The sequence below is a fragment of the Engystomops pustulosus genome, chromosome 7 (assembly GCF_040894005.1).
Source record: "Engystomops pustulosus chromosome 7, aEngPut4.maternal, whole genome shotgun sequence".
Classification (NCBI taxonomy): domain Eukaryota; kingdom Metazoa; phylum Chordata; class Amphibia; order Anura; family Leptodactylidae; genus Engystomops; species Engystomops pustulosus.
In genome coordinates this window covers 137,879,206-137,907,087 of record NC_092417.1, presented here as the reverse complement: position 1 = coordinate 137,907,087, position 27,882 = coordinate 137,879,206, and the positions used below count along the sequence as shown (strand labels likewise).

The following is a 27,882-nucleotide window of genomic DNA, read 5'->3' as shown; positions in this document are numbered from 1 at the left end:
GAGAAATGGAAAGACTGAGTGAAGGAGCTGCGTATACACCTTGCAACACCCGGAGGGTTAGTCACCCTGGGAACGCCCATGGGGGTGGGAAAAAGAGGGTGAGAGAGATTCCGGACTTAGTGTCCCAAAGGAAGGTAGAAGGTAAGTGGGACATTTTACATTTATTGTATGATATTTCTTCTATGTGCTGCACTCTATTGTGACTTCACTTGTGCCAGTAGACGGTCATGTGAGCATTGCAATTGACAAAAACATAGAGATCTGGAGAACATGATTACCTAGCAGTCTACATACTATACATAGTTCCATGTGATGACTGCTCTACAGACAGCAGTACAAGGAGTTTACTCACCACTAAGTATTCCTGTGGTTTTTACCAAAGTTCAGCTGGGAAGAATTAATCTTTCTGTTTTCGTTGTAACGTGACTCTCTAATCCTGTCCCTAAAATCAGATCAAGCATCTTGTACCAAGGAAAAGGCAAGCTGGAATTACTGGCATGGACGGCACATCCGATCCCAGTACTACAAGGTACAGTATTCATCCTTCCCGTCACTGTATTACTGTATCATTATTAATGGATTAGTTCTGTTGTACAGTCGCAGCTGTTCCAGGATTGTAATGTAATGCCGCAGGGGTTATTTTGATTGAAGCTACATTATTATGATATGTGATATTATTATCACTTTATTAATATATGATGTTTAATATTATACAATCTGTAGATTTGTTTCTGCTTCAAGCTCAATGTGTTCTGCAAGTCTCCTTTAGATAAATGGGATAGTGGCAGAAAACATCTTTCCACAACAAATCTGCCACATGTGATTTTGGATTATGCCTGGTCCATCGGCATCGGTTTTAATGCAGGATGTTTAATCCTGCCAGTTACAGTATTGACAATCCGGTGAAATGAACATTTGCATTTGGACCCATCAAGATCGCCACTACCAACAAGCTAACTTCTTTACTCTGGCAGTTTTTAGGGACTGGAAATATATCTAACTCTTTTTATGGGCAAATAAGTTGAATTTTGGTACTTCTATAACAATTCTGATGGGGCTGAGTTTCAATGACAAACACAGCTTCTATAGCAGTGATGGTGAACCGACAACCAAACAACCAAAACCTACTTTTATGTCGCAAAGTGCCAACATGACAATTTAAGCAGTAACCTATTGATCCCTGCTGTACCACAGGTTTCAATCATATTGCTATCCTGAGGACACCAATAGTATAGAAAGAAGATGGAGAAATTTGGATTATAGCTTCCTTCCAGGGTCCCTTGAAGAGGAAGAATCAGGGGACTCAGAGTAGGAGCTCCAATGATAATCCATCTCTGTCCACACCTTCTCGTTTCTCATATAGTCCTGGCAGCCAAGGATGTTTCTTTAAAATAGCGCTGAGCATAGCACGTCCTGGGCTGTCTTGGACCACAGGAGGAAGCTTGAGTCATGTCTAGCAAATTCTGTGCTGGGGTGAAGGCCTGGGTGCCCACAGAAAGGGCTCTGAGTGCCACCTCTGGCACCCGTGCCATCGGTTCGCCACCAGTGTTCTATAGTATGTAGGGAGCAATGCCTGCTATATAGTGAAAAAGCTGCAGTGCACAACCAAGTTCTGAAATCTTTTCAGTGAGTTGGTAAATTGGTTCTAAATTCCCTACTTGCAGTCATAGCGCCCAAATAAATTCATAACTTACATTCCCTAAATGTCTGCTTTATGTTGGATGGTTTTTTAAGATTCCGCATATTTTACTAGAATGTTATGAGGCTCAGAATTTGGGTGCCATTTTTCAAATATTTGGGAAAATCAGCAAAACCTGTATTTAGATGAACCTGCTCAACTTCTAATTGACTGTGAGAGGCCTAAATAATAGCTAGACTCATAAATTACCCCATTATGGAAACTATACCCCTCAACATACAAAAAAGCACTTTTAAGGAGTTTGTTAACCCTTTAGGTGTTTTGTAGGGATTAAAACAAAATGTAGGTGTGGTCTACAAATTGAAATATTTTTTGACAATACACTCATTTTGGGTGGAAAATTAAACATTTACAATGGATTAAATGAAAAAAGGCTCCACAAAGTTTGATACCCAATTTCTCCTGAGTACACTGATACCCCATATGTGGTGGTAACCTGCTGTATGGGCGCACGGCCGGCCATAGAATGAAAGGAGGCACCATCCAGAGCAGATTTGCTATGTCACATTGTACAGGTTATAATTTTTTTTTCTTTTTTTCTTTTGGACCCATAGGGGCTTATTTTTTTGCCACATGAGATGTACTTTTCTGGTACGTAAAATGGGGCATCTTTAGCTAATTGGTGAGATTTTATTAACTCTTTGTTGGTGGAGGAAATTAAAATCATCAATTTTTTGGAAGATTTTTTGTGGGTTTTTTTGCCCGTTTACCATACCATAAAAATAGTAAATTATTTTTATTCTATGGGTTGCCACAATTACTAAAATACTTCACTTACATAGATTTTTAATTTTGTTCCCATTTTTACTGTTGTCAATTTTAGCATCACCGTCTTTCATATGCATAACTTTTTTATTTTTCGGCTGGCAAATCTGGTTATTATTTATTATCTGGTTATTATTTTTTGCGAGAAGCATTGTTCTTCTTAGTGCTCTTATTTTAGAGTGCCTAACATTTTTTGTAGCACTTTTTAGAGCATTTTTTAAAGGGTATTAACCCCTTCCCGTCAATGCCCTTTTTTGTTTTTGCATTTTTCACTCCCCACCTTCAAAAATCTATAACTTTGATAGCACATTGTAATGAAAGGGTTAACACGAAGCAGCCTGGGGTCTTCCGAAGACATGCTGGCACCAATCGCGGGTGGCAACGGTAAGCTTTGCTGCAATATGCAGCAACGACTTACTGGCTATGGAGAGGGCTCAGCCCGTGAGCCCTCTCCATGCATCCGCAACCGGCATGTGACATAGTATTACGTCACATGTCGGTAAGGGTTTCATTAAAAATTCTCTATTTTTCGGAGCGTTTTTTTTTTTTTGGTCTGTTTTATTATGCAGATTGTCACAGACGCAGCGATTACAAATATGTGGGCGTTTTGTGTATTTTATTCAATTTTACTGAATAAAAGCTCATTTTAGCATCACCATCTTTTCATATGCATAACTTTTTTATTTTTCAGGTGGCAAATCTGGTTAGGGGCTTATTTTTTGTGAGAAGAGTTGTTCTTTTTAGTGGTTTTATTTTAGAGTGCGTTTTTTAAGGTATTAATTAAAAATGATCTTTTCAGGACGGTTTTTGCATTTTTTTCCCCGCCATCTACCGTGCAGGTCCAGTAACAATTCAGTTTTATTATACAGATTGTTATGGATGAGGCAATACCAAATATGTGGGGGGTTTTTGTGTGTTTGTGTTTTTTATACTTATACTTTATTAAATGTTTTTATGGGAAAGTGACATTTTAGGGGATTACCGTATATTTTTATGTATTTATTTTTTATTTATTCTAATTTTTAAACTTTAGTGTTTTTAACTTTTTTTTACTCAAACTTGAATCACTGGTTCAGGTCCAATACACTGCTCTGCAAAACTAATTCATTGTAGAGCAGTGTAAACTGTCTGAGCATGCAGACGCATGCGCAGACAGTTTTCAGTCAGACCCGGAAGACGTCTGACTGCCGGGAAGATCGGGAAGCCCGGGTCACTTGGCAGACCTTGGGACTGCCAAGAAGTGGATCAGATCCCCCGGTAAGCGGCATCCTATCCATAGGGCGAACACCCTGCACGTCGTGGTCATGCTTGACTGTGGCATATAAGGGGTTGACACTCACGAACGGAGCCGGCTCCGATCGCGGGTGTTAGAGTGTGGTGTCAGCTGTAATATACAGCTGACAGCCGCTGCTACTGGTGCCGACTCCATAGGGGTTAATATGATTCCACTAGCGTTATTCCCAAAAACAGTGAGTAATCTAAAAATATTAGGGCATTTACATAATTGCCAATTTTAATACATAAATGATTGCCTATTACTGTTTTTGTTAAATTTGCATGAACAGGTTTGCATATTAATAGATCTTTTTTGAGAATCGTGTACATAGTAGTTACCTCAAGGTTTTCATTAGACACATCTAACTAGGAAAGAACTGAATAGATTTAGTTTTAGTAACTGTACAGATTTTGCCAGTATTTTTATATTTATGGTAAAATATTTGAGAAAAGTTTTTTCCTGCTTTATTTTAATGGGATACATTCCCAAACATGACACACAGAATCCATCGCCTAGTCCCACACAATAATAAATAATAATAATTCCTTTATTTATATAGCGCACACAGATTACACAGCGCTGCACAGAGCATTGCCATATCAGTCCCTGTCCCCATGGGGCTCACAATCTAATGAACCTACCAGTATGTTTTCGAGTGTGGCAGGAAACTGGAGGACCTGGAGGAAACCCACGCAAACACGGAGAGAACATACAAACTCTTTGCAGATGTTGACCTGGGACTTGAACCCAGGACCCAGCGCTGCAAGGCTGTAATGCTAACCACTGAGCCACAATATTGTATGAAGGTCATCTAAAAAAAAGTCCAAATATGGAAGGAAGGTATAAATGCCATATAGATGTTGTAGATAAATTGCGTGAATTGTTCTCCTCTGTCTTTGCAGTGAACCTGTGTATGATTATCCACACAAAAAAACTTCCCGTTCCCCATCTCCCAGAGCCTCTCCAACATCCCTCACTATCTCAGAGAGGCTTCTTCTCTCACAGAGTGTCTGGCTTCATCTCACTGTAAACTCAGCCACTGCACTGCACATCCTGCAGAGGGAGCCACCTGGGGTAAGTACTTACCACCTGGATTTTCTCATTGTACATCTATAACAATACACTGAAGAGTTACTGACATATAAAGTAACATTGGGTGAATCAGACTGACTTAAAGGGGCATCTTGTACTCACAATGAATGATACCACTGAGAATGTAGAGGTGGATGCGCATGCGCTATTCTCTCCATTCACATCTAAGGGAGTTTGTGTGACTGCTTATGAAATGGAGGGAGCATGTGATGCCTTTTCTGAATATATAGATTTAAGCCCCAGAGGTGACACTGATATCTATTAGGCATTTGTGACAGATCCCATGGAAATGTATGAAATGGGACAATCCCTTGAAGTATTAGCTGCATATAAAGGAGCCCTGGGTCCTTAGCAAAGAAAAATCTGGCTCCTCTCAGGTCCTGCTGATCTCACCACACTACTGCCCACTTGTGTAAAGAGGTCTAGCAACCAGCTGTATTATAAAGACTAAGGGTTAAGTCATATGAACGTGAGGCACGGACAGTGTTGTGGCTGCTTTTTATGGACTGAATGCTGTTTGAGGATAAGACACCGGGCATCAAAAAGTAAAGCAAAATTCAGCTGCCAAAAGAATATAAAAGTCGAGAGTTTATTGTAGACTTGACATTAAAAATACGTACAACCACGTCAAGAGGCATGAAAAGCCTACGCATTTCAGAAAACACTTCCCTTATTGATAGCTATACTATATTAATCATGAGGAGGTTTTGTATCTTCCCACTTTAGATCACATGATCCACTCAACCAATGATATTCATTTTTGCACCAAAAGTTGCGAATTACAGCAACCTATAAAATGACATACTTTAAAACAAAGTATTGCATAATACATAGAAACATAGTAGCTCATATTATATTAATATTGATATATTACAATATTGCCTTTTGTTCAACCCGACTGGAATTCTGGTTTCTAGCGTGAAAATCCAGAATGTTTACGGTTCAGGAGTTCTCTTTTGGGATCTCCCCCTCTGGTCAGAGGCGTCAACTAGAAATATTCGGACTTTCAGACAGCTTGATAAATCTGCCCCATTTTCTGTGGCCACATCCGTAGAAGCCTTTTTAGCCAATTTTTAGATGAAGAATTTTCAGAAATAAAGGCTCAGTGACAAATGCCCGTAGGGGCTCGCTTTGCGTCGGCTTTGCACATCTCTTGACTACCTGTTGTGTGCCCCTGTGCAGTAGTTGTACCAATTAATAATGTCAAGTCTACAAAAAAGTCTCCAAAAAGTCAGAAGGGTCTACAGATGCTGTTTTGTGACTTTCCATTGCGCCAAATGATCATAGGACAATTGAAAGTCACTTTGACATAGACCCTGCTTGCAACTAATTCATTGTTTGCATAGATTAGTTTTAGGACTGAATTCATTATTTCATTTTAGAATGTTTAGTATCACTCCCTTTTGGTCGGTTGTAGCCAGAAGTAATCCCAGGGGGGCCAAAAAGTGAAAAACCTGTAAAGTGAGTTGTTCAAGCTTGCCTTCATATATTCCATATGCTTAATCCTCTAATATATATTATATGAAGTGACAGGAAGCGGGCTCTATCTGTCAGGCATCTACAGAGGCAGTAATGCCTTTACATGGTATAACATAATATACTGCACTACATATTGCAGCGCATGATGTTATTGATCAAATGATAGAATGCCAGATAGAAAACAATCAGTAATGTTTTATTTAAACAAATAAATACAAAATTTCCACTGAAAATTCTTTGTAAATAGCAAAACAAACTTGAGAAATGCATATAATTATTACTATAATGATCCTAGCTATGCAGCGATTTGAACGCTGAACACGGTAAAATAACGGGGCACATTTACTTACCCATCTAACGGATTTAATCCAAGTGTCCGACGATCATGCACTGTGCCGCGATTCACTAAGATTGTTTTTCCCAATATCCTGCATGTGTCGCTTCCCCCCACACTGGTCAGACGTAGTTCACCTACTTTTTCCTGGTGTATGTAAGTGCATTGTCTTGCGACACAATTTGAAAGTTAAATCCTGCGCTCAGTCCGAATCAGTTGGATCGTCCGACGGTATGCCCCCAATTTCTGTCGCATGTAAGCCAGCACAAAAGTCACTCCAAAAAACAATCGTGTGCGACACAGTCCCAGACACCTGTTAAATACCTGTCACAGCTGCGCAAATCCTGAAAAAAGCGCACAGTTCGACGAAAATGCGATCCACGACCCTTAGTAAATAAGCCCCAATATGTCACAATTGTTCTTTGTTGGTCTGACAAGTTGTTTGTGAAAAGCATAGATGCAAAAACGACAATAAGAACAATGACAAATAAAGAATTTTAGTAGCGGTATATTTTCAACTAAACATTTTGTCATCTTTTTGATTATGAGTGTTTTGTTGTTTGCAGCGCATGTATTGACAGCTTGGATAAAACTTATAAAAATGTTACTTTACAGACATTTCTTGTGAGAAGATCAAACACACGACAGCAGTTGGTTCTGTGTGTTCGATTATCAGATGATTGTGGGCCAAGTTTCATTCACCAGTCCTACATACATGAAGGACCCTCAGGTAAGGTAACAATTTGTTTTACAGAGCAGTGATATCTGATGCATGTCTAATAGCAGGATAACTTACTGGTGCACCCAAAAATATCAACTGGATCCGGGCATCTATTAAGCTGAGCATTTTTCATGCTTCCGACCAGACTTCTACCCTTTCCCACTGCGAGTGCACCATCGGGCATAATTCCCACTTAAATTCAGTTCATGGCTAGAACGGGAATGTTAAAAATGTGATCAAGTAATAATGATAATAGAAATCTGATACCGCAGCAAATACTACCTGCATTAATACTGTATATCTGTACAAAGAGTCTTTTGGGGTCCATATATATATATATATATATACAGGCCGTCCCCGGGTTACGTACAAGATAGGGTCCGAAGGTTTGCTCTTAATTTTATATAAAAATTTTGGCCCCAGTGACAATTGGAGTTTAACATTTTTTGCTGTAATGGGAGCAAGGATTATCAATAAAGCTTCATTACAGACACTGTGCAGCTAATCATTGTGGTCTGGGACTATAGTAAAGCATTCAGAAAGTTTCACCGGAGGTCAGAGGGGTCTGTCTGTAACTATGGGTTGTCTGTAAGTCGGGTGTCCTTAAGTAGGGGACCACCTGTATATAGTGTGATGGTGTGAGTGTGAGTCTGCAGTGTGCGGGTAGGTAGCATGGTGTGGTTACATTTCTTAAACCCAGCCTCCAGGGAACGCAGAGGAGAGGGGTATCCCAACCAGTGACAAACCAATCTTCCTGCAATCCAAGACTAATCTCTGCTCCCCCAGCCCTTAACATGTTGTAGCTTAGACCATACAAATTAAATTGAGGGGTTAGGGATTGCCAGTCCCCCTGCGCACTTGTTCCTTTGCAGGTATTCATCCCCCGCAACACACAGTACTGTCCAAACAAAAACAACATGCAGGTAGAATTGCTGGCCTCAGACAGCTGGCCCGTGCTCTGTAAGCTGCTTACAGTAGGTGTATTTTAGCGCCAGCATAAGCGCAAGTTTAAAAAAACGCTAAGACGGTAAGATAGATACTTGGAGAAAACCAAGCTTTCAGCAGAAAAATAACAGCACCAAAAAACTCCCGCAAAAATATGAGCGAGTAAAACATGTGCAAGACAAAAACGCAAAAAAACCCCCACACCAACCCATCCAAAATAAGTTAAGATATGTGGTGTGGTTTTGCGATTAAATTTGCATTCTTTTGAAAATTCTCAGTTGATAAATCTGGTGTTGCACACTCAAGTAAGTTGATATATGCCTCTGTGGTGTATTTTTTCCCTATTGCGTCACTTTAGAGTTGCGTTTTTTCTCGCTAAAAAAAATGCAAAAAATTGTGACAATTATACGCCAGGAAGCTAAATCTAAGCTTTTTTTTTAGCATTTTCCCTTTTTCTTTAAGCTATTAAGGCTATAGTCACACACACACGCATACACACCCCAAACATGGTAATAGGCGCATGGCGCCCTACGGGAGCGGAATGGTGCGGCACCGTACCATTCTGTAGTCGGGGGAAAGATAGGACATGTCCTATCTTTCTCCCGTAATACGGCGCCGCGTCCATAAATCGGCGACCTGTGCTCGCCATGATAAGGTACGGCGGTCACACGTCAATGTGAATATAGCCTAAGACATAGTCAAACTCAATAAATTTTGTATCTTTTATGATCGTACTGACCCAAAGAATAAACGGGATGTACTTTTGCCACTATTTAGTACAGTTTGTCCCCCAGATAGCAAGCCCCTAAATAGCTCTAAAAAGCAGAAAAATCTAAACGATATAATTGGTGGAAGCAGGATGGAATTAGAAATCGACTTACATGAATGCTACAAAAGGTGCTGGTAGTGAAAGTTTATCTTTTTCCATAAATGAAAGCTTATTTGCATATCCTTTTATAGATAGATTGTGAGACCTTGGTCAGATACAAGGAGCAGCTATGGGAAAGAAATTCTTCAGGAAGCCACAAGGTGGTGCTGTTGGTCATTTACAGTCTGAGTCCTTTCACTCATGAAACTATTATTTTCTGTCACACTTCATAATATGCAAATATAATTTCCAGGGTCAGACAAGAAAAACAATACCTCTTTTTGCTACCTTGAAAAGCAGCCCCCTCAACACCAAGCATCAATGGCTATAAGTCTCCACACAACTATAAGGCAGCCTTAAAGTCTCTCTATCACTTATTTAATTATTACGATAAATATCTTTATATTCAGGCTCCATTCACACTTTGGAGGTCATGCTCTGGCCACATACACCTGGCCACAGTGCGGAGGTATAGAGAAGGTCCTATTTTTGGCCTGATTTGTGGCATGGCCACTCAGCTTCCTATGGAGAGGATAATATTTAGAATTGGAAAAAAAATTATTCTAGGCCTTATAGAACACGTCTACATATTTCCTTATTGACATTATATGGAAGAATTGATTATTAAAGGGCACCTGTCATCAGGTCTCTGTCACTAGTCCTGTCACTACTACCTGTTGGAGCAGCTCACAAGGATCCCATCACAGCCTCTATCTCATTAGTTCATACATTAGTCATTGTAAAATCATCTATTCTTTATTATGTAAATGAGGCTGGTCACATGGTCAGAGGCAGTGATGTCACCCCTGTTACCCCTCCCCTCTCCTCCCCCTGCTCATGCCTGTGTGTAATGTATAGTAAAGCATTGCTAGTGTCTGTGCTGCACCTGCTGACATGCTGCATCCTCCTAATACACATGTGTGAGACACAGACATCAGCTACACAAGTACCTGACATGTTCTGCTATAACATGGCTGCAGCCTGGAGCTGTTGTATCTCTCCTATACACACACACAGGCTGCAGGGGGCGTGGCCACTAGCAAGCACATGGAGCAGCCATTCCATCATTATACAGCCTCACATCATTATACATCACATCATTATACAGTCTATCAGTCATGCACTGGGGGTGTGGCTGTGCCTCCCACTCATGAATAAGCTGGACAGCTTGAGGCTACTGCAGAGGCTACTGGGCCCAGGCTAGGACATGCCCCAGTAGCTTCTGCAGTTATTAACATATTACTAAAATAAAGTTAACATGTTGGGTTTGGTTCCAGGATTATTAAATTACAGAATAGGGCAAATGCGAGCAGAAGGAATCTACCATCAGATCTACCACTGGTAGATACATCATGGTAGGTTTCCTTTAAAGGGATTATCCGAGACTTATTAAAAAACAAAAGGTGGCCTGGAAGGGGCTTACTTTCCGCACCCTACGGGTGTCCCGTGCTGTTGTCCTTCCGGTTCCGCGTGCCATGTAAACAAACATGGCTGTGGGAGTACTGCTGGACTCAGCTTCTGGCCGGCCATGGTCAGCCATGCTCACCTGTGCCTATTTACAGCATTGTATATGCGGAACGGATGGTTGTCAGGTCTGGCCGAAAGCTGAATCCAGCATTGTTCCCGCTGCCATGTTTGCTTACACGGTACGCGGACTGGACAACCCCTTTAAGGACTGTTAATCATTGATATAAAAATCTCATAAAAGCCACATTTAGACATCATTTTGACAATGGGAGAGATTCATAATACCTTCTCCACTAGAGAAGGCATGTGAATCTCCCCACCTAGATAGATAGTTTTCCGGCTTCTCCAACCCACTTGTCCCTTTGGGTGTGTGGGGAGGGGGCAGTTGGATGTAAATGTCCAGCATGCCAGATTTACTATAGTCTCCGCCAGAAAACCAGCAGAGATTATGAAAAATTACGCCAGTTCCGAACAGGTCAAAACTTGCAGAGTTTGCACCCCTATTTACTAAGAGGCCCTGGGCAAACTCCGCAAGTGAGGGGGACTTTAAGATGAGCGGTTAAAATGCCAGTCTAAATGAATTGCTCCCAATGTCTTGACTCTGCTTTCTATTAATCAGAAATGTACAGTACTAAACAGTTAAAGGGTTCAGTAGGTCACTAGAGTTTAGTGCCATTAGATCCTTCCCTATCATTAACTACACACCGTGCCTGTACCTTACTGGTACTTATCTATGTAAGGAACCCTATCCTACATACCCTGTACATCTGCTGGCTGTGCTGACATAGTATGTTAAAGTTCACTGCAGTCTTGCAACCTGACATTTTCTGATATTTCCTGATGTACTATATTCAGTCTATGTATTTCTTATTTTGTATGGTTGAAGAGTTTTTTAAAATTTTATCTCATCATTAATCCTGTCAGATTTGTATGTAGAAATATGACTTTGAAATAACAATGATGGTTATGCTATATTAAAATGACCATGTTTTTCATGGCCTGAGTATCATGTTTAATTTGTTTACTGCAATCTTGTCTGTTTGATCCTCAAAAAATTAGAGCATGCGATTATCAACAAATGTAATGTAGCCCGAGATCATAATCATAACTTGCGAAAGTGAATGCAATTGCTTTGTGACCCGCTGGTTGCTAAAAGATTTTTAAAACAAAAATTCTAAAACTTCCGGTTTTCTAGAGACTTCTGTATTCTGGTTGTGGCCACCTGATTGGTTGTGTCCCAATGAGTCATTTAGAACTATCCTTACTTAGGTTTTTCGGTTGTTGCGCAACATTTTCATATACAAGTTTTTCATTTCATCGAAATGATTGGTGAATAAAGTGAGTTTCTGACATTAAATTGATGCTAATAATATAGCAAATCCACATCCAGCAAATGTTTCAATGTTGAATTTCCATGTTACAGGCCCACACAAGGCTGTACATACGGAATCCATGGGGGAGAGGGAGGACTGTATCTAATGATTCCATAGGGTGTGAGGTGGGGTTATATAATATAACCATGATGGGGCTGTTTCTTATGATAAACTAGGGAACCGGAGACTGTGTTTTAGTTTCTGAATCTTTAATTCCACCAAGTGAGTTCACTGCAAAGGGGCCAACTGAGGCTCTGTCGCCCAGGGGCCTACTGAAACCTGGAGCCGACTCTGATTTATCACGATGGAAAGTTTAGAATGTTTTACTCTTATTTCATTGCTAATAATTCATAATTTTGCCTTTTTGTCTTCCAGGTCTCTCTCTGGAAAACTCCCCACTTACCTTCCCAGACCTTATAAAACTTGTGTCATATTACAGTACTGAAAGGTAATTTTGTGCATTCAATACTTTTTTTTTGCCTGTAAATTGTCAGCATATGATCTGTGGGCAGGAGAATAGCCGGGTTCAATTGACATGGATGGCAGTTTACAGAACTTTGATATACTTTCGGTAGGTCATGAATAGTATACTCATGCAAAACCCCTTTAATTTCACTGGCCTGTAACAGATACATCTATCACTGGTTTTTAAGGGTTTAAAATGGACATCTATCGTCTATACATGATATTGCAATGCAGTTCTCAAGTGAATGACAATGAGCTGTAATAGTGTAGTGTACCATGTTACCCATAGAAAGCAGTAGAAAAGTGAAGAGAGCAGGCGATCCATTTTTGAGACTTTTGAGTATATCTGATGGATAGCTTTAGAAAACACTAGTTCTCTCTTATGACAAGCTCACCATCAAACATAGTATACTCCACTAGGCTCAAAAAGTTATCACCTGATTTCTTCATTTATTTAAAGTGCGGTGGTAGCAGACATGTCCTAAATTCCCCAGTCCCTAGAAAGAACAAATTATGTGGTAATTTTTTGTATTATACAGTATTTCTTGCGTCATATTTTAATAAGAACTTTGTTTTTTAATATGTTTGAATGAATGTCATTTTTTCTTTATTTCAGAGATGTTCTACCTTATATACTTAGACTTCCTGCAGCTATAGAAAAAGTCACATCTCGAAAAGAACTGGAGGCCATTTCTCATTTAGGACATGGTAAATAATTATAGAAGTTTAAGAATTTTTTTAAAGGTAATTAAAAGTAAAAGCATTATGTGGGACACTATTGATAAAAGTGACAATGACATTATAAGTTAAATCTCTCAATCTGGGCATAAATATTCCACCTCATATTTCACTGCTCTTAAAATGGAAATATCCCTATGTTTTGTTTATCTCATGAGTAGGTACAGTGCTTGTCATGAAGAGGATGGTATTACAAAACATTTTATTTAGGAACATTTCATTAGCAAAAGACTCCGCTTATTGTTTTTTAATACTTATCTTTTTTTCTGTGTCCCAGAGTTCTGGAATTCCTCCCTCAATGCCCGAAATGCTTCTTTGGCCCCATCTACAACCTTTGTTACACTTTCTTTAACTCCTCTGTCTCCAGAACTACCAGACACAATTAGCCCAGCTCTTATCCCATCTCTAAAAACTCGGAGCCCAAAAGAAGTTTCCTTGGAAGGAAAAGAGGGGGCACTCTGTTTTTTGAACCCGCTCTTCAAATCCAAAGACTCTGGAGCACTAAAACGTTCTCACTTCCAGAAAAGCATTAAGGTTCGGGTATCCACAGAAAATTCTGGTTCCCTCTCTCCCCCCTTAAATCCACCTCCTCCTGTACCAAATGAGGAATCTGTGAAAGAAGAAGAGGAAGAGGCACCAGTAAAAGCATCAGAGGTCACTGATCATGTTCAAGCCCAGGATATATCAGAAGACCAAGAATACAGAAAACCTCGCTCATCGCTTAGACATCGTTTGAGAAAGAGTCTAAGCAAGAGCAGTCGGGATCTTGGACTTAAATTGTCGCCAATGCGTTCCAAAGATGTGTCCGACTACAACATTCCTACATCTGCTGTAAGGGTTCAAGAAGTCAAGGATGGAAAAGAGAATCTTTTAAATGGTGGGAATTCTTTAGAAGAACAGGATAGTGGTTCCCTTAGCAGTGCAGACGGTGGGACATCAGAGGACGGAGGAAAATTTTCTCCTCAACTTACAAGAAGAAAAAAGAAGAAAAGCGGACGTTCCTCATTTCGGGCTGTCAGTGGAGCCTTCTTGTCCCTTTTATCGCCAGAACGCAAGATTGTTATTTTCATTGAAGAAATGGGCAAAGATGTTACAACTGAATTTGGAAAGGAGCTTCAAGCTTTCCTTCAGAAAGACATTGTTAATCCAACTGAAAATAAAAACGAGGAGGGAGGTAAAATTTATCAGAGAATGTTAAAGGAAGTCCGAGCTTTTATGGACAGAATGAAGCATTTGATCAGAGAAAGTGCTGAAGTTCATATGGAAGCACTTACATTAGATGAACAAGGTGAGCAGTTTACCTAAACATTTGTGAAGGTGGATCTATCTGATGGATGTTTCCACATGTACAGAGAGGGGAAGGGGGGCACTCTCCTGTATGTCTTATAGGGACTCTGTGACTAGATTTTACCCCATTACCTATTAGGTAGGGTATGAAATGTCCTTTCCAGAATTTCCTCTTTTATGTGACAGCTGCCTCGTTACCTATGAAAAAATCTCCTCCAAAGTCATGTGAAAATGAGCAGAGCAGAGTTATATGTCGCCTGAGCTGAGTCAAGTTATTGGTTCTACATTAACTAGAAACAAGCTTTGGTATCATATTGAAGATCAGAATCTCATCTTTTACATCATGTGAAACCGAAACAAAACTGGAGATACAGATAGGCTAATAATAATAATAATAATAATGAAATAGAATGAAACTGAATCTTTATCTGTAACTCGCATTTCCAAATATGTCTTTAAAGGGAACTTGTCAGCATAAATCAACCTAATAAACCAGTATGTTATCAAGTATCTTAACACCTTCCTCTCCATGTACATTTCATGATCCAGTGTTGTGGTATCATCCAGAAAATCAACTTTGAAGTGTGATGTAAATTGGGTATATAAAGTCAGGGAGGCGGAGAGTTTAGCCCTGAAGTCAAGCTCTCCCCACCTCAGAACATCCCCTCTGCTGTGACTGACATCATCTACCGGACTTCTGGAGAGATGGTTAGTGATGTGAGTGAATGGAAGACCATCAATCACAGCAAAGGGGACGTTGGGAGGTGGGGGGGGGGGGGGGGGGAGAGAGCTTGACTTTCAGTGCTAAACTCTCCTTCTCCTAGATGTTATACAACCAATTTACATCACACTTCAAATTTGGATGATGGCGCCACACTTGGCCATGAAAGAGACATGATCTAGAAGGTGTTAATCTGCATGACAACATACTGTTAGTGGTTTATTAGGTCAATTTTTGCTGACTGGTTCCTTTTAACCGTCTGTGTCCCTGCTTTTGTAGCTCACAGAAACATAGCCTAATGCGATCTGAAGGAAGAGATTCTTATCCTTAAAGGAAACCTACCACTTGTAGTGGCAGGTTTCTGATGGAAATACCGGGCACCAGCTCAGGGTGAGCTGGTTCCGGAGCTTATTTTCGTTTAAACTTTATAGCCGGCGCAGGCAGGTACGCGCTCGGCACTTACCATGCGCGCGGCTCTCATTCACTTCCTATGTAGCTGCGCGCACAGGTTCATTCCTCCACCACAAACCCATTAAATTCTTCCTCTTCAGTATCAGAGTTTAACAATTGGGCGATTTCGGCATCAAGCATGCTCGGGTCCCCCTCATCATTATCCAAGTCAGTCTCGTTGCTGATGCTTAGCTCTTCAGTGACGATTGCAGCCTTTTTGAAAGCTCGGATGACACTGGAGACTGATACCTTCTCCCAGGCATTCATGATCCACTTGCACATTGTGGCATAACTCGCCTGGTGTTGCCTCCCGATTTTGGAGAATATGTGTTCACCTTCTGTCATCCAATGCTCCCATGCAGCTCGCAATTTAACTTTAAATGACCTGTTAATGCCGATATCTAGTGGCTGGAGCTCTTTGGTGAATCCACCCGGAATGACGGCAAGCTCCGAATTAGTTTTCTTTACTTGGGCTTTGACAGTACCGGTCACATGGGCATGCATAGAGTTACATACCAATATGGATGGGGATCTGTGAAAAAAGCCATCCAGTCTCTTGATGTAGACCTCCATTTACCTTGCACCACAGACTATCTAGTAGTTGGTGGATGGTTTGTCCAGGAGACCATCCGAAACCTCATTAGGAGCATGCTAAGGCATTGTATGGAGGTCACAAAGGCACGTGGAGGCCACATACAATACTGAGTCTCATTTTGACTTGTTTTAAGGACATTAGATTAAAGTTAAAGTTGGATCAGCCTGTAGTGTGTTTTTCCACTTTAATTTTGTGGGCGACTCCAAATCCAGGCCTCCATTGCCATTGATTTTTTCGCGATTTAGTTGTCAGCATATTCAATTTTGTACAGAACAAAGTATTCAATGAGAATGTTTCATTAATTCAGATCTAGGATGGGTTTTTTTTTAGTGTTCCATATTTATATATATATATATATATTATTTTTTTTTAGCTGTGAACACCCTGGCAATATGGAGAGGGCTGAGCCCATGAGCTGTCTCCATAATCCCATTGCTGTCTGTTGACATATTATAAGGGTTTGCAACAAGGGGATTGTTAAACACCAAAGGCACGTTTCAACATCCTATGGAACTAAATAAAGACCGGTTGAACTGACGCTCCCCCTGCAGCCTTTAAAGGGAACCTACCACCACAAATCTACCTATAAAGGTAGATCGGGTGGTAGGTGGATCAATGGGACGTGAGGATAGCACTTTTAAGGGCTAATCCTCACGTCCCTGCACTTTTTTAGTAACTTTTATCAAACTTTTATGATAATTTCTTATGCGGCTACTGGGGCGTGGAGTAGCCGCATCTGAGGTTACACGAGGCGGCTACTCCACGCCCCGGTAGCCTCTTTTCTCCTCCTACTCACCATCTTCGGCGCGCAGCTGCTCGTAGCTACGCGCCCTCGTCTGACGATCCTGCAGTCCGAGCATCACTGCACGGTCACTGCTCCGAAGCCGGGGCTGCACAGGCCTGCTGTTCTGCGCATGCGCAGACTGCAGGATCGTCGGATGAGGGCGCGCAGCTACGAGATGCTGCGCGCCGAAGATGGTGAGTAGGAGAAAAGAGGCTACCGGGGCGTGGAGTAGCCGCCTCGTGTAACCTCAGATGCGGCTACTCCACGCCCCAGTAGCCGCATAAGAAATTAGCATAAAAGTTTGATAAAAGTTACTAAAAAAGTGCGGGGACGTGAGGATTAGCCCTTAAAAGGGCTATCCTCACATCCCATTGATCCACCTACCACCCGATCTACCTTTATAGGTAGATTTGTGGTGGTAGGTTCCCTTTAAACTTGACTCTGGCAAAATTTGACTCATCTCTTTTTTATAGGTAAATGCCTGAGATATTACAAAGAAAAGGGAAATTAAAAAAAAGGATATTTCACACTCTACCCTAGTGGGCGAGTAGTTTGGTAAAATGGTGACCATGTCCCTTTTGCATAAAACGTTTATGATTATTAGGAATAAAGTTGTATGTTATAAGTTTTTTGGGTCATGGCATCTAGAATCTTTAATCAGTACAAAAAAATTGCTGCCAAATCTTAAAAAGCTGTGGATGAATGATTTGTTCATCTCTACAGAGCATCCATGATGATCTATTTATTCACACATGTCTAGGACAAACAACTGAGGGTCAACAAACGCAGAGTTGTAAGAAAATATGTCTCAGAGCTGTAATGTGGTAAAGAGTGTTGTAAAAATATTAGACAACCATTGTCGTATAGAATTATTACCGATCTGTAAAAATGGAGCCATAAATGATTTACACCAAATGCATACCTCATAGGGGTTATTGTTCCCATGAGTCTATGATCATAGGGAAAATTGCTTGAATAACAATGCACAAAGATTACTTTTAAGGAGCTGTGTGACTGCTGTGCACTTCCCTACAGGAAGAAAGTGCATGACCCTAAACAAAGTCAGTCTCAAATATGTAAAATTCTATACGGATGTTACACCATATGTTGAAACAAAGTCTTGTTTTACTTCAGAACGTGTCTTAGAAAAATCATTGCACCGCCTTATATTAAAGCCCCTAAAGCCTTATCTGGTGTCTGAAATTCAGAAAGGAATGGAAGAAAATGGAGAACTGGAAAGGCTTGGGAGGAATATGCAAGCAGTAAAGAGGGATGGTCCATCTCTGCTTGGTGTGAAGCTGAAAGCTCCTGTGGTCCAAGACCTGGAGAAAATTCGCCAGAAACTGCTTAGAATGCAAGAAAAATATTCACCTTGCGACAAAGTTCGTATGTTGCTACAGGCATGCCGAGGAGTATACAGGAGCATGGACACGCAGCAGGGTAAGATACATAGAATGGTCATAGTATTCCGTACAAATTAAAAGTAAGTAACAGAAGAAGGTGGCACAGGGAAAGGAACATGTATTATGCTCCATTCCCAACACGTGTCTTAATATGGTGCCACCAAATGCTTGTATGCGAAGATATTTCTATACATTAACAACTTTAACTTACCCCTGGCATCTCACATAATCTGCATAATAAACACATAAAAAATGCTAAATTGCTGTTGGACAAAACTCATATTTAGCCCAGAATAATACCAATAAAATGAATATAGTTTAACCAAAAACAAAACTAGCCCTGCCGCAACTCCACTAATGGAAACATAAAGGAAGGGTTTATATCATTACCAAAATATGTTTGTGACTTTATTCTTCACTGAGCACTGATAATTTTATACACAATGTCAGAATGTTCCGTAAATTTGGTCTTGTCTTCTGAAGATGATGCGTGTGGTGCTGATGAGTTCCTCCCTGCTCTGTGCTATGTCTTGGCTCTGTGTGATCTGCCCCACCTTCCTGTTGACATCCACTACACTGCAGAACTTCTGCCTCAAGAAGCTCTAATAGGAGAAGGTAAGACTTCTTGTCAATATATATTATAAAGATTTTATAGGGCTCATTGTGCAACCTACATACTCAATATTGCAAGTTTAGTAAATGAAATACATTGCATAGGACAAATTGCAAAAAAAAGATTCATAACTATATTTATGTACAATAGCTGTTTTCTTAGAGACACATTAAGGACCTAATCTAAACATTTCTCCAAGATTGTGATCCTGATGTAAAAGTGGTGTGAACTTTTTGCTGATAATTCCTCACTACATTCTAGATTATCAAGTTGCTCACACATTTTTGTCTCAGGACTATCTATTATCCTGTAAATATAGCATTCTGAATCATTTCACTACTTTATATAAGTTTAATGCACATTATTCCTTGCCGACAGTATGTGAGTCGTAGGGGAGGGATAGCTTCACACTGTGTGTGCCTGTGTCTCCTCGTGCATTCTTCCTCTACTGCACACCATCCCCCTCTACTTACTGCTCAATGCACATGAAGTGGGGAGGGAGCTACATAACTATGGAGGAGAGAAGACACAGGCACACACAGGCTGCAGCTGCCTTACCTCCTAGGGCTAACCACAGACTGCTGCCAGGATTATGTTAATTAAACTTATGGTATCTAAAGTAATGAAATGACTCTGAATGCTGACAAAGCATTTTTAAAATCAGCACAGCATAGGCTATGGGAACCTGTCAACAGCTAAAAATTACATTCCTGGTAATAGGATCACTTTAAGTTCTACACTCTGGCACTGAGACACCATCTTTTGGCCTCCTAAAAATGTGACAGTATGAGAACATGTATTTAAGTAACTGAAAACCTCTTCTTTCTTGTATTTTTCTATAGGGGGATACTACCTTACCAGTGTCTCTGCTGCCCTCTCTGTCCTGTCAGCTCTACACACTCACCCACAGGATGCTGGCCTATCATTAACTGAATGGCATCGCCGGAGACAGGGTCTTCCATCTCTAAATGATCTACAGGTATTTTATATATACATAAGCCCCTTGGAATTACATTAGACAAACCTACCAATTTTGGTAGGCCAGACAACCATTACATGTATATAGGGTTGGGCCAACATTTCTGATATAAAAATATGTGTGCTAGACCTGCTAGTGCTAGAGCTAAGAGCTCAGCATTATTGGAAGTAAGGGAAGCTTCTCTGGTCTTTGTGCCCTTAGCTGATATCCCAACCAGTAAGTGCCCATCCACTTCAGGAGAAGCTGAAGATGATTTTATAAGAAGGGCTGATAGATATACCAGGTTGGAACTCAGGCTAGGAAGAAGCCAGCAGCATGATATAGGGTATGGTTGGAATTGTTGTTAAAGGGTCTCTACAGTTGTGCTAAAACTATTTTTCTGGGCAGGAAACTTCGGGGCTATTCTTTAATTGACACTTTTCTGTTTTGGGACAATTGATTTCATTTGGTTTTTCGTGCTCAACTTCAACAAGACAACACTTTTTGATAACTATATGAGAGCTTGTTTTTTCTGGTAAGAGTTGTATTTTCTAGTGGCTTCAGGTTAAAAACATAATACATTTTTAAATAAAACATGTATACAAATAAATATCTGAGTAAATTAGAAGGGTAACTAGAAGGAGAAAATGCCTACTTTAAATTATACCTGATGTAATCAATTTGTATGTAAGAAAAGGCTTGATTTGCTGGGTAAAACAGTTCCGCAAGGACCAAGAATGGGGTCATATCTATTGGGATGTAGGAAGATTAACAATTAAAAAAAAATGAAAAATCCAGCTCAAAAGATGGCACAATTATTTATATTACATTGTCTATATTACTCACCCAGGAAATTGGCAAAACTGTTAAATACCCTTGTAGTAGATGTAATAGGGATGTTCTGCATATCCTATACCAGTGGTGGCGAACCTATGGCACGGGTGCCAGAGGCGGCACTCAGAGCCCTTTCTGTGGGCACTCGGGCCATTACCCCAGCGCACCACACATTCAAAGAATCTTCTTGCAGTTACAAAAGATGCTGCTTTCGGTCCTATATTAAAGTGATACTTACTTCGCTGCTTGGGACTGTAGGAAGAGGGAGAATGAGTAGACAGGGCTGAATTATCTTTGGAGGACCTCCTGCTGGCCCCACGATTCTCTGTGTGCAGAGGGACACTGGAAAGAAGCTAAAATGATGCAGATTTTCCATCTTGTCCTCAGGAGGCCAATATAAACTAAAATTGTTGAAGAACAGGAAGTAATAAGTTAATGCTTTAATTTTTTTGTTGGCACCTTGCGATAAATAAGGGGGGTTTTGGGTTGTAGTTTGGGCACTCGGCCACCAAAAGGTTCGCCATCACTGTCCTATACTATGGCCCCTATATACAAAAGTTCTGGGCATAACTTAGAAGAAATATAGAGGAATGCTTTACATACATTGGGGCACATTTACTTATCTGTCCGACAGAGTTCACCGAAAGTGCATTGTCTGACAATATTGCACTGTGCCGCAATTCACTAAGATAGTGCGCCCGATATCCTGCATGTGTCGCTTCAATGCTCAGGTCCGACGGAGTTCACCTTCTTTTTCGTGGTGCATGTAAACGCATTGGATTGCAACACAATTTGAAAGTTAAATCACGAACTCAGTCCGAATCAGTCGGATCGTCTGACGGCACCCCCCCTACCAATTTGTGTTGCACGGAAGCCAGCGCAGCTGCGCCAAAAAATGATTGTGTGCGACACAATCCCAGCGCAGACACCTGTTAAATACCTTCAGGGTATTCAGGGTTTTTTCTCTCTCATCTTTATCGTTAATGCTATTTGCACTCTTAGAAGAAAATATATATTTAATGAGGGATACAGAAAATATATAGTAAATTGGAATGTGATGATGTAATATTGGTGTGTTCTAAACTAATAAAGATATTTAAAAAATGTTAGAAAGTGACTTGAAAGTGAACGATAAAGAGCAGGTGAAGTTGTAGTGAGACATAGGGCTCTTTCACATTTCGTTGCTCAGCTTCCATTGCATCTTGTCTTCGTTTTGCCTCCATTTTATCTCTGCATCTGCAAAAAAAAAACAAAAAAAACTGAAGGTTTCACATTGCTTTGAAAATATAACACCTGGTTTCACAGCCTCATCAGAGGAAAAAAAACAGACTTTTTATCAGTTTTTTTGCACACCTATAGACTTCAATGGGCATCCGTGATCACCCATAGAAATCAATGGCTTTGTGAGGAATCTGTGGAAATCACTAAACCACGTATGTGTAAAACAACACCAAAATGAAAGAGCCCTTATCCCCAGGGTTCAGGGTAATAAGTTCCTCTATCTTTCTCTTATTCCTCAAACCAATCCTGTTATGTATACAAGGCACACAGTCCTTGTATATATTATGGCTCAAGATTATTTGGCGTAAAAAAATCTCAAAGTAGTCACATTCAGGGTTTTTGAGACTTTTCATGGCTCACAGGACTATGTAGACTTCTTCATTAATCTGGCCTAAACATAGAACTACTGCTCGTGCAACACCATGCAAAGCCATATTCTTGACTTGAGAAAAAAGTCCCAAACTTACCCCAGTCACTTGCTGGTCCATGTGCTGAGACTTTTTTGGGACAGAAAATAGACCATAAGAACTTTTATTAAAGGGCCAAAGCCACTAATTAATCTGATGGGCCCGGAGCTCCAAAAATAGACATAGAACTGTCCCAAGGAGCTGGCCTAATGATAAATAATCCCCTATACATTTAGAAAATGATCAATAGTTTACCTGTTCACTTCAATTACAATTATGTTAGAGAAATTGAGCTATCTGGCTATAAATATCTGTTTTGACAAAGCACGTAGAGCTGCACTTTACACTAATGCCTAAACATGTCACCTAGACTACTGCTAAGGTTGCACAATACCAGAATTTTGAGTGCGATATGATACCCAGAAAAGTATTGCAATACTTGATATCGATATGATACTTTCAAGAAAAGAAAAAAAAGGATTATCTGAATGTTTATGGTGCGGTCACATGGGGCGTTTACATTGCATTTAGAAATTGGCTTAGCCTGATGACATTTGCATTTCCAATGAAACACATGCGATCAGTAATGGTCAGCCAGTGATTTGGCAGGAGAAGCTTTTGTGCTTTATGACAGTATAGTATATGTGTTGTAAAGGTTATCCTGGCACTGTTAATATAAAATACTATACTAAATAGTATAATTTAGGGCTCATTTAGATGGGTGTTTTTCATGTCCATACGCTATCCTTTTATTGCGAATGTCAAACGGACCCAATGTTTCCTATGTCACATGTCCATTTTGCAAACAGGGAGAAAATTGCAACATGCGTTATTTTGTCTTGCATGCAGACCATGTACATCCATAGAAGTCGATAAAAAGAAATGGATGGCACATGCATGACATCCGTATGGAGAGTGTTTTTTTTTCTTCAAATGTTAATAATTATATTCTCCATAATAATAATAATCTCCATAATCATCATCCTCATAATAATAATAATAACAATAATAATAATCTCAATAATAATAATAATAATCTCAATAATAATAATAATAATCTCAATAATAATCATATACATAATAATAATAACCATCTCACTTAAAAGAATAATCATCTCAATAATAATTACGGTAAAATGAATCTCCTCAATAATAATAATAATCTCTGAGAAGATCCCTATATATATATATATATATATATATATATATATATATATATATATATATATAAAACAGTGCATGGAGCCTGTGTCACAGTGTAACAGTGAAGCTCTTACTTACATACAATTCTCCCATTGACAACCACTAAGCCCATAGCCTAGCTTTGAAAGTATTGCATAAGTACCGATATTTCGATGCATTGTGCAACCCTAACTACTGCTAGACATTGCAAGTGCATATCCCTATAATTGTATTATACGCAATGCAACACTATGTTAGATAAAATAAAGAAATATGATAAAAACCAATATGTGAATATATTGAATTGAAACATACATTAGCCCAAATATATGAAAACTGGTGCAATCTGCCTTAGTGCAGTTTTCACCAGATAATCCAATACTGCTGCACACTCTTAGTAAATCTGGTCTGTTTTCAGGATGTGTACACAGTTGCACTTTTTTTCTTGGTGCACTTTGCTTCATGATGTTTGTGACAGAATTGTGTTGAATAGCAGTAATAAATGTGGCGCAAGCTAGGAATACACACTGCCACGCCACTTAAAGTGTCAGACAAATGCAACCGCAACATAAAAGTGCCACAAACACTCAATAAATTCATGTGCAAGCTCAAAACACCCCTTTTTTGGTGCAAACTCAACACAAATAGCGCAGGCACAATAATATTTCTGAGTCATTGTCTTCTTTTTAACATATTTATTTTTAATTGCAGAACTTTCTACGAGTTGCTCATGAAGATCCAGTTAATGGTTGCACTACAAAGACTATCTTGCTGAAGCCATCACAGACTGTGGCTGACCTCGTCCGCCTCTGTGCCCTCAAATTTAAGCCTTCAAACCCAGAAGAGTACTTCATTTTTCTGCACTGTGGGGGTGATCAGGAAATGTTGCCATCTGATGCACTGCCCCAAGAGATAAAAGCAAGGCTTAAGGAATCTGGTTCCAGTTTCTTCTTCTGTTATCAGCGGCTGGAGGAAAGAGACACAGAAAATTCTTCTCAACAAGATGTGTTGGGCAATCCTTGATATGCTATAGAAATACCCTAAAAGCCCATTTACCAAGAAACATTTCAACCTTGAAAAACTTGTATCCTCTACATCAGTGGTTCTCAACCTTTGTAATGCTGTGACCCTGCAATACATTTACTCATGTTGCGGTGACCCCAAACCATGTGATTTGCAGTAAAAACATGATAAAATCGCGTCTCAAAAGGCTTTAGGGGAACCCTGTGTTTTGTTCGTTCGACCCCTGCTGGGGTCACGACCCACAGGTTGAGAACCACTGCTCTATATGGACGTAATCTCCCTTGGTCAGCACTTTGGACTTATGGAATATTATGCAGTTTTGCACAAACAGAACTTAAAACAAAGAGAAATTAAACCTTTGTTAAAGTATAATTGTAAATAATGGTTGTGGCAGGTAAACCCCAAGGACCTGGGCAGAATTAAGCGGAATAAAGTAATTGTATTCCTCAGTCTCCCGGTTCTTCCTTCACTGCAGTAGTCGTTTCCCCGCTGCTATCAGCTCGGCCACAAGTTACTTATTCAACACCACAATGGAAACTGATCGGGAAAAGGACAACTACAGCAATGCTAGAACTGGGAGCTAAAGCTGGGGAAGTACATTGTTCTTACTTAACCCTGCCACGTCCTCCTGGGTTTTTTTTTTTTTTGTCTTGCAGTTTACTTGCAGCTCCCAACAGTTAGACACATATACTGCAAAGATTAAAGGGAACCTGTCATCAGCAATTGGCCTCATAAACCACTACCAGTATATTGTAAAGCAGTATAACACGTTCTTGTTTTTGTTTCTTACATTGTGCATCGTGGTGGTATCGTCTAGATATTAAACTTTGATGTGAGATGTAAACTGGTTGTGTAAAGTCAAGGAGGCGGAAATTTTAACACTGAGGCCAAGGTGGAGAGCTGTGAACGCCTCCTCTGTGATTATATCATGAATCAGACTTCACAAGATCGGGTTAGTGATGTCTGTGGATCATCGCTTACAGTAATAGGGGCTTTCTGATGAAGAGAGAACTTGACTTCAGTGTTAAAATCTCTTCTTTACTTTATACAACCAATTTACATCTCACTTCAAAGTCGATTTTCTGGATGATGCCACCGCACAGGGTCATGAAAGAAACATGATGTGGAAGGTGCTCAGCTGCTTGACAACATACTGGTAGTGGATTATTAGGTCAATTTCTGCTGCAGGTTCCTTTAAAGAAAGTATGGGGCTCTACATATGGAGGTCCTATACTTTTAGGTCATCATTAGCACATTGTTAGGAGTCTGATACCATACACCATCACAAAAGAAAACAGATTGGCAGCCTAGTGCTGGAAGCAGAGAGCTTAGTCCAGTGTGTATTGGGCATGCCTGATATTGTATCTTAGCTTCCATTCACATGCGCACTACATAGTGGTTAGAGTAGTCTTCTTCAACATCTCTTTGCAATGTCAGTGTGTTGGACTCCCCACCACAAATATATTGATGACCTATTGATTGGACTTTAGCTGATTCCAGAATGGAGGATTGGCTCTGTTCTCAGCATAGTGTTACTGCAGTCCAGTTCTCATTCACTTGAGCTGAATTGCAAGTAATTGCTCCAATCACTTTGAAAAGCTCATGAATATATTTAAGCTGGAAAAACTCTAAAGTTAGGTCATCAATATCCTAATCCCAGGAAGCGCCTTTACATACATTCTTTCACAATAATTTCTTAGTTACAAACTTAGTCAAAGTACAGGTCAACTGCAAAGTAGTTTTTGCTGGTTATATTATATAACTTTTATATATTCTATTAGAAAATCTGGGCATAAACATTAAGTGAAAGTCATCAGACGTATTGATGTGTATTGTATGTTTAGCCGTCATTAGTTCAGCAGATACCGGAGGAAACTTGTAAAGGGAAACTGCCAAGAGGATTTAGGCTCAAAGACCACCATGAACCTGTTATCCCGGATAGTATCAGGATCACACACAAATAACCTTCTATTTGGATTCAGCAGTATGAAGAAATAGATCTTTAAATGCTGTAGGAAGTCACTGAGGAACAGTCATGTTAGGATATCCTCTCTAGCGTGAATTAATATCACATTATTTAGGTACGTCACTACAAGTGTGGGTGGCAGCTGTTAGAGGTAGATTCTGATAATGCATTTGTCCTGTGAGAAATTAGTGAAATCAGAAGGGGACAGCCTAGGGCGGTGGTGGCAAGTTATTTTTCTTTATAATGATGAATCCCCCAGAATATAGTAGGCTATTAATGTGATCCTGTCACTTGCCTGCAGCTTGTGGGGCTCAATACTCATGACAGGTTTCCTTTAAGAACAGATGCACTGTCCACTGAACTGAGCATGTGTGTATATGGACTGCACTAAAAACTGTTAGTCACCCTTTTCTTCATCTAAAAACCAAAAAGAATAGTTAAAATCGCAACAAATTAGCTATTAAATAGTTTTGCTGCATTTTTGCTAATGTATTTACTAGTGGCTTAAAGGGGTCATCCGAGTTTAGAAATAATTAGGGCCAGGCTGGGGCGGGCTGTTTAAAAATATTAAATGTGTACTTACCTCCTCCAGCGTTGCTGATGTCCCGCGCCGCTGTCCGTCTCATCAGTGCGCCGGTTTGTTTACAAGGGCGCACAGGGAGCTTCCGGCCGGCCAGAATCTCCCATCCGACACCTTCTCCCAGTGCTTACAATGCTGAGAGATAGGCACGGATGGGAGGCGCTATTTGTAAACAAACAGGGGCGCGGGACATCATCGGCATCGGACACGTTTATTATTTTTAAATAGCTCAGCCCAGCCTGGCCCTAGTAACTTCTTAAACCTGGATAACCCCTTTAAAAACTTACCCTAAGATGAGTTCTACAATAAAACTTTAAATAAATGTATGGATTTAATATACTTTTGATCTTAGTAAATCTTTTTTTTACTCTTAAAAATGTAAAATCATTTGTTGTGTTCCCAAGTTAGCAGAACACTTTAAAGGAAATCCTTTAGCACCTGCAAATAGTGCCAGCTTTCCATAGCCCCGTGCGTGGGCTGACTGTCTGGGCCGCAAATTATGGATTAGGTATTATTGCTATCCTTGTTGTGGGCCTGGACAATCTTTTATTATTTATCAATGGGTGTGTGGCACAA

General features: G+C 40.1%; 1 protein-coding gene across 1 annotated transcript; it reads left to right on the top strand.

Moving 5' to 3' along the window:
• Positions 1–27,628, top strand: RIN1 (Ras and Rab interactor 1). Its single transcript, XM_072117923.1, has 11 exons — positions 1–141; positions 453–529; positions 4,643–4,814; positions 7,261–7,375; positions 12,395–12,467; positions 13,101–13,192; positions 13,500–14,510; positions 18,194–18,499; positions 18,946–19,077; positions 19,918–20,054; positions 24,449–27,628. Exons 2-11 carry the CDS (start codon positions 498–500, stop codon positions 24,758–24,760), a joined length of 2,382 nt encoding a protein of 793 aa, XP_071974024.1. The 5' UTR covers positions 1–141; positions 453–497; the 3' UTR covers positions 24,761–27,628.
• Positions 27,629–27,882: the final 254 nt, after the last annotated feature.

What these genes read in the sequence shown, in the direction of transcription:
- RIN1 (XM_072117923.1), top strand. Translation starts at nt 498, where the DNA reads ATGGACGGCACATCCGATCCCAGTACTACAAG. An exon ending in TCATATTACAGTACTGAAAG is followed by an intron (nt 12,468 to 13,100) that starts GTAATTTTGTGC and finishes TCTTTATTTCAG; the next exon opens with AGATGTTCTACCTTATATAC. An exon ending in AGAAGCTCTAATAGGAGAAG is followed by an intron (nt 19,078 to 19,917) that starts GTAAGACTTCTT and finishes ATTTTTCTATAG; the next exon opens with GGGGATACTACCTTACCAGT.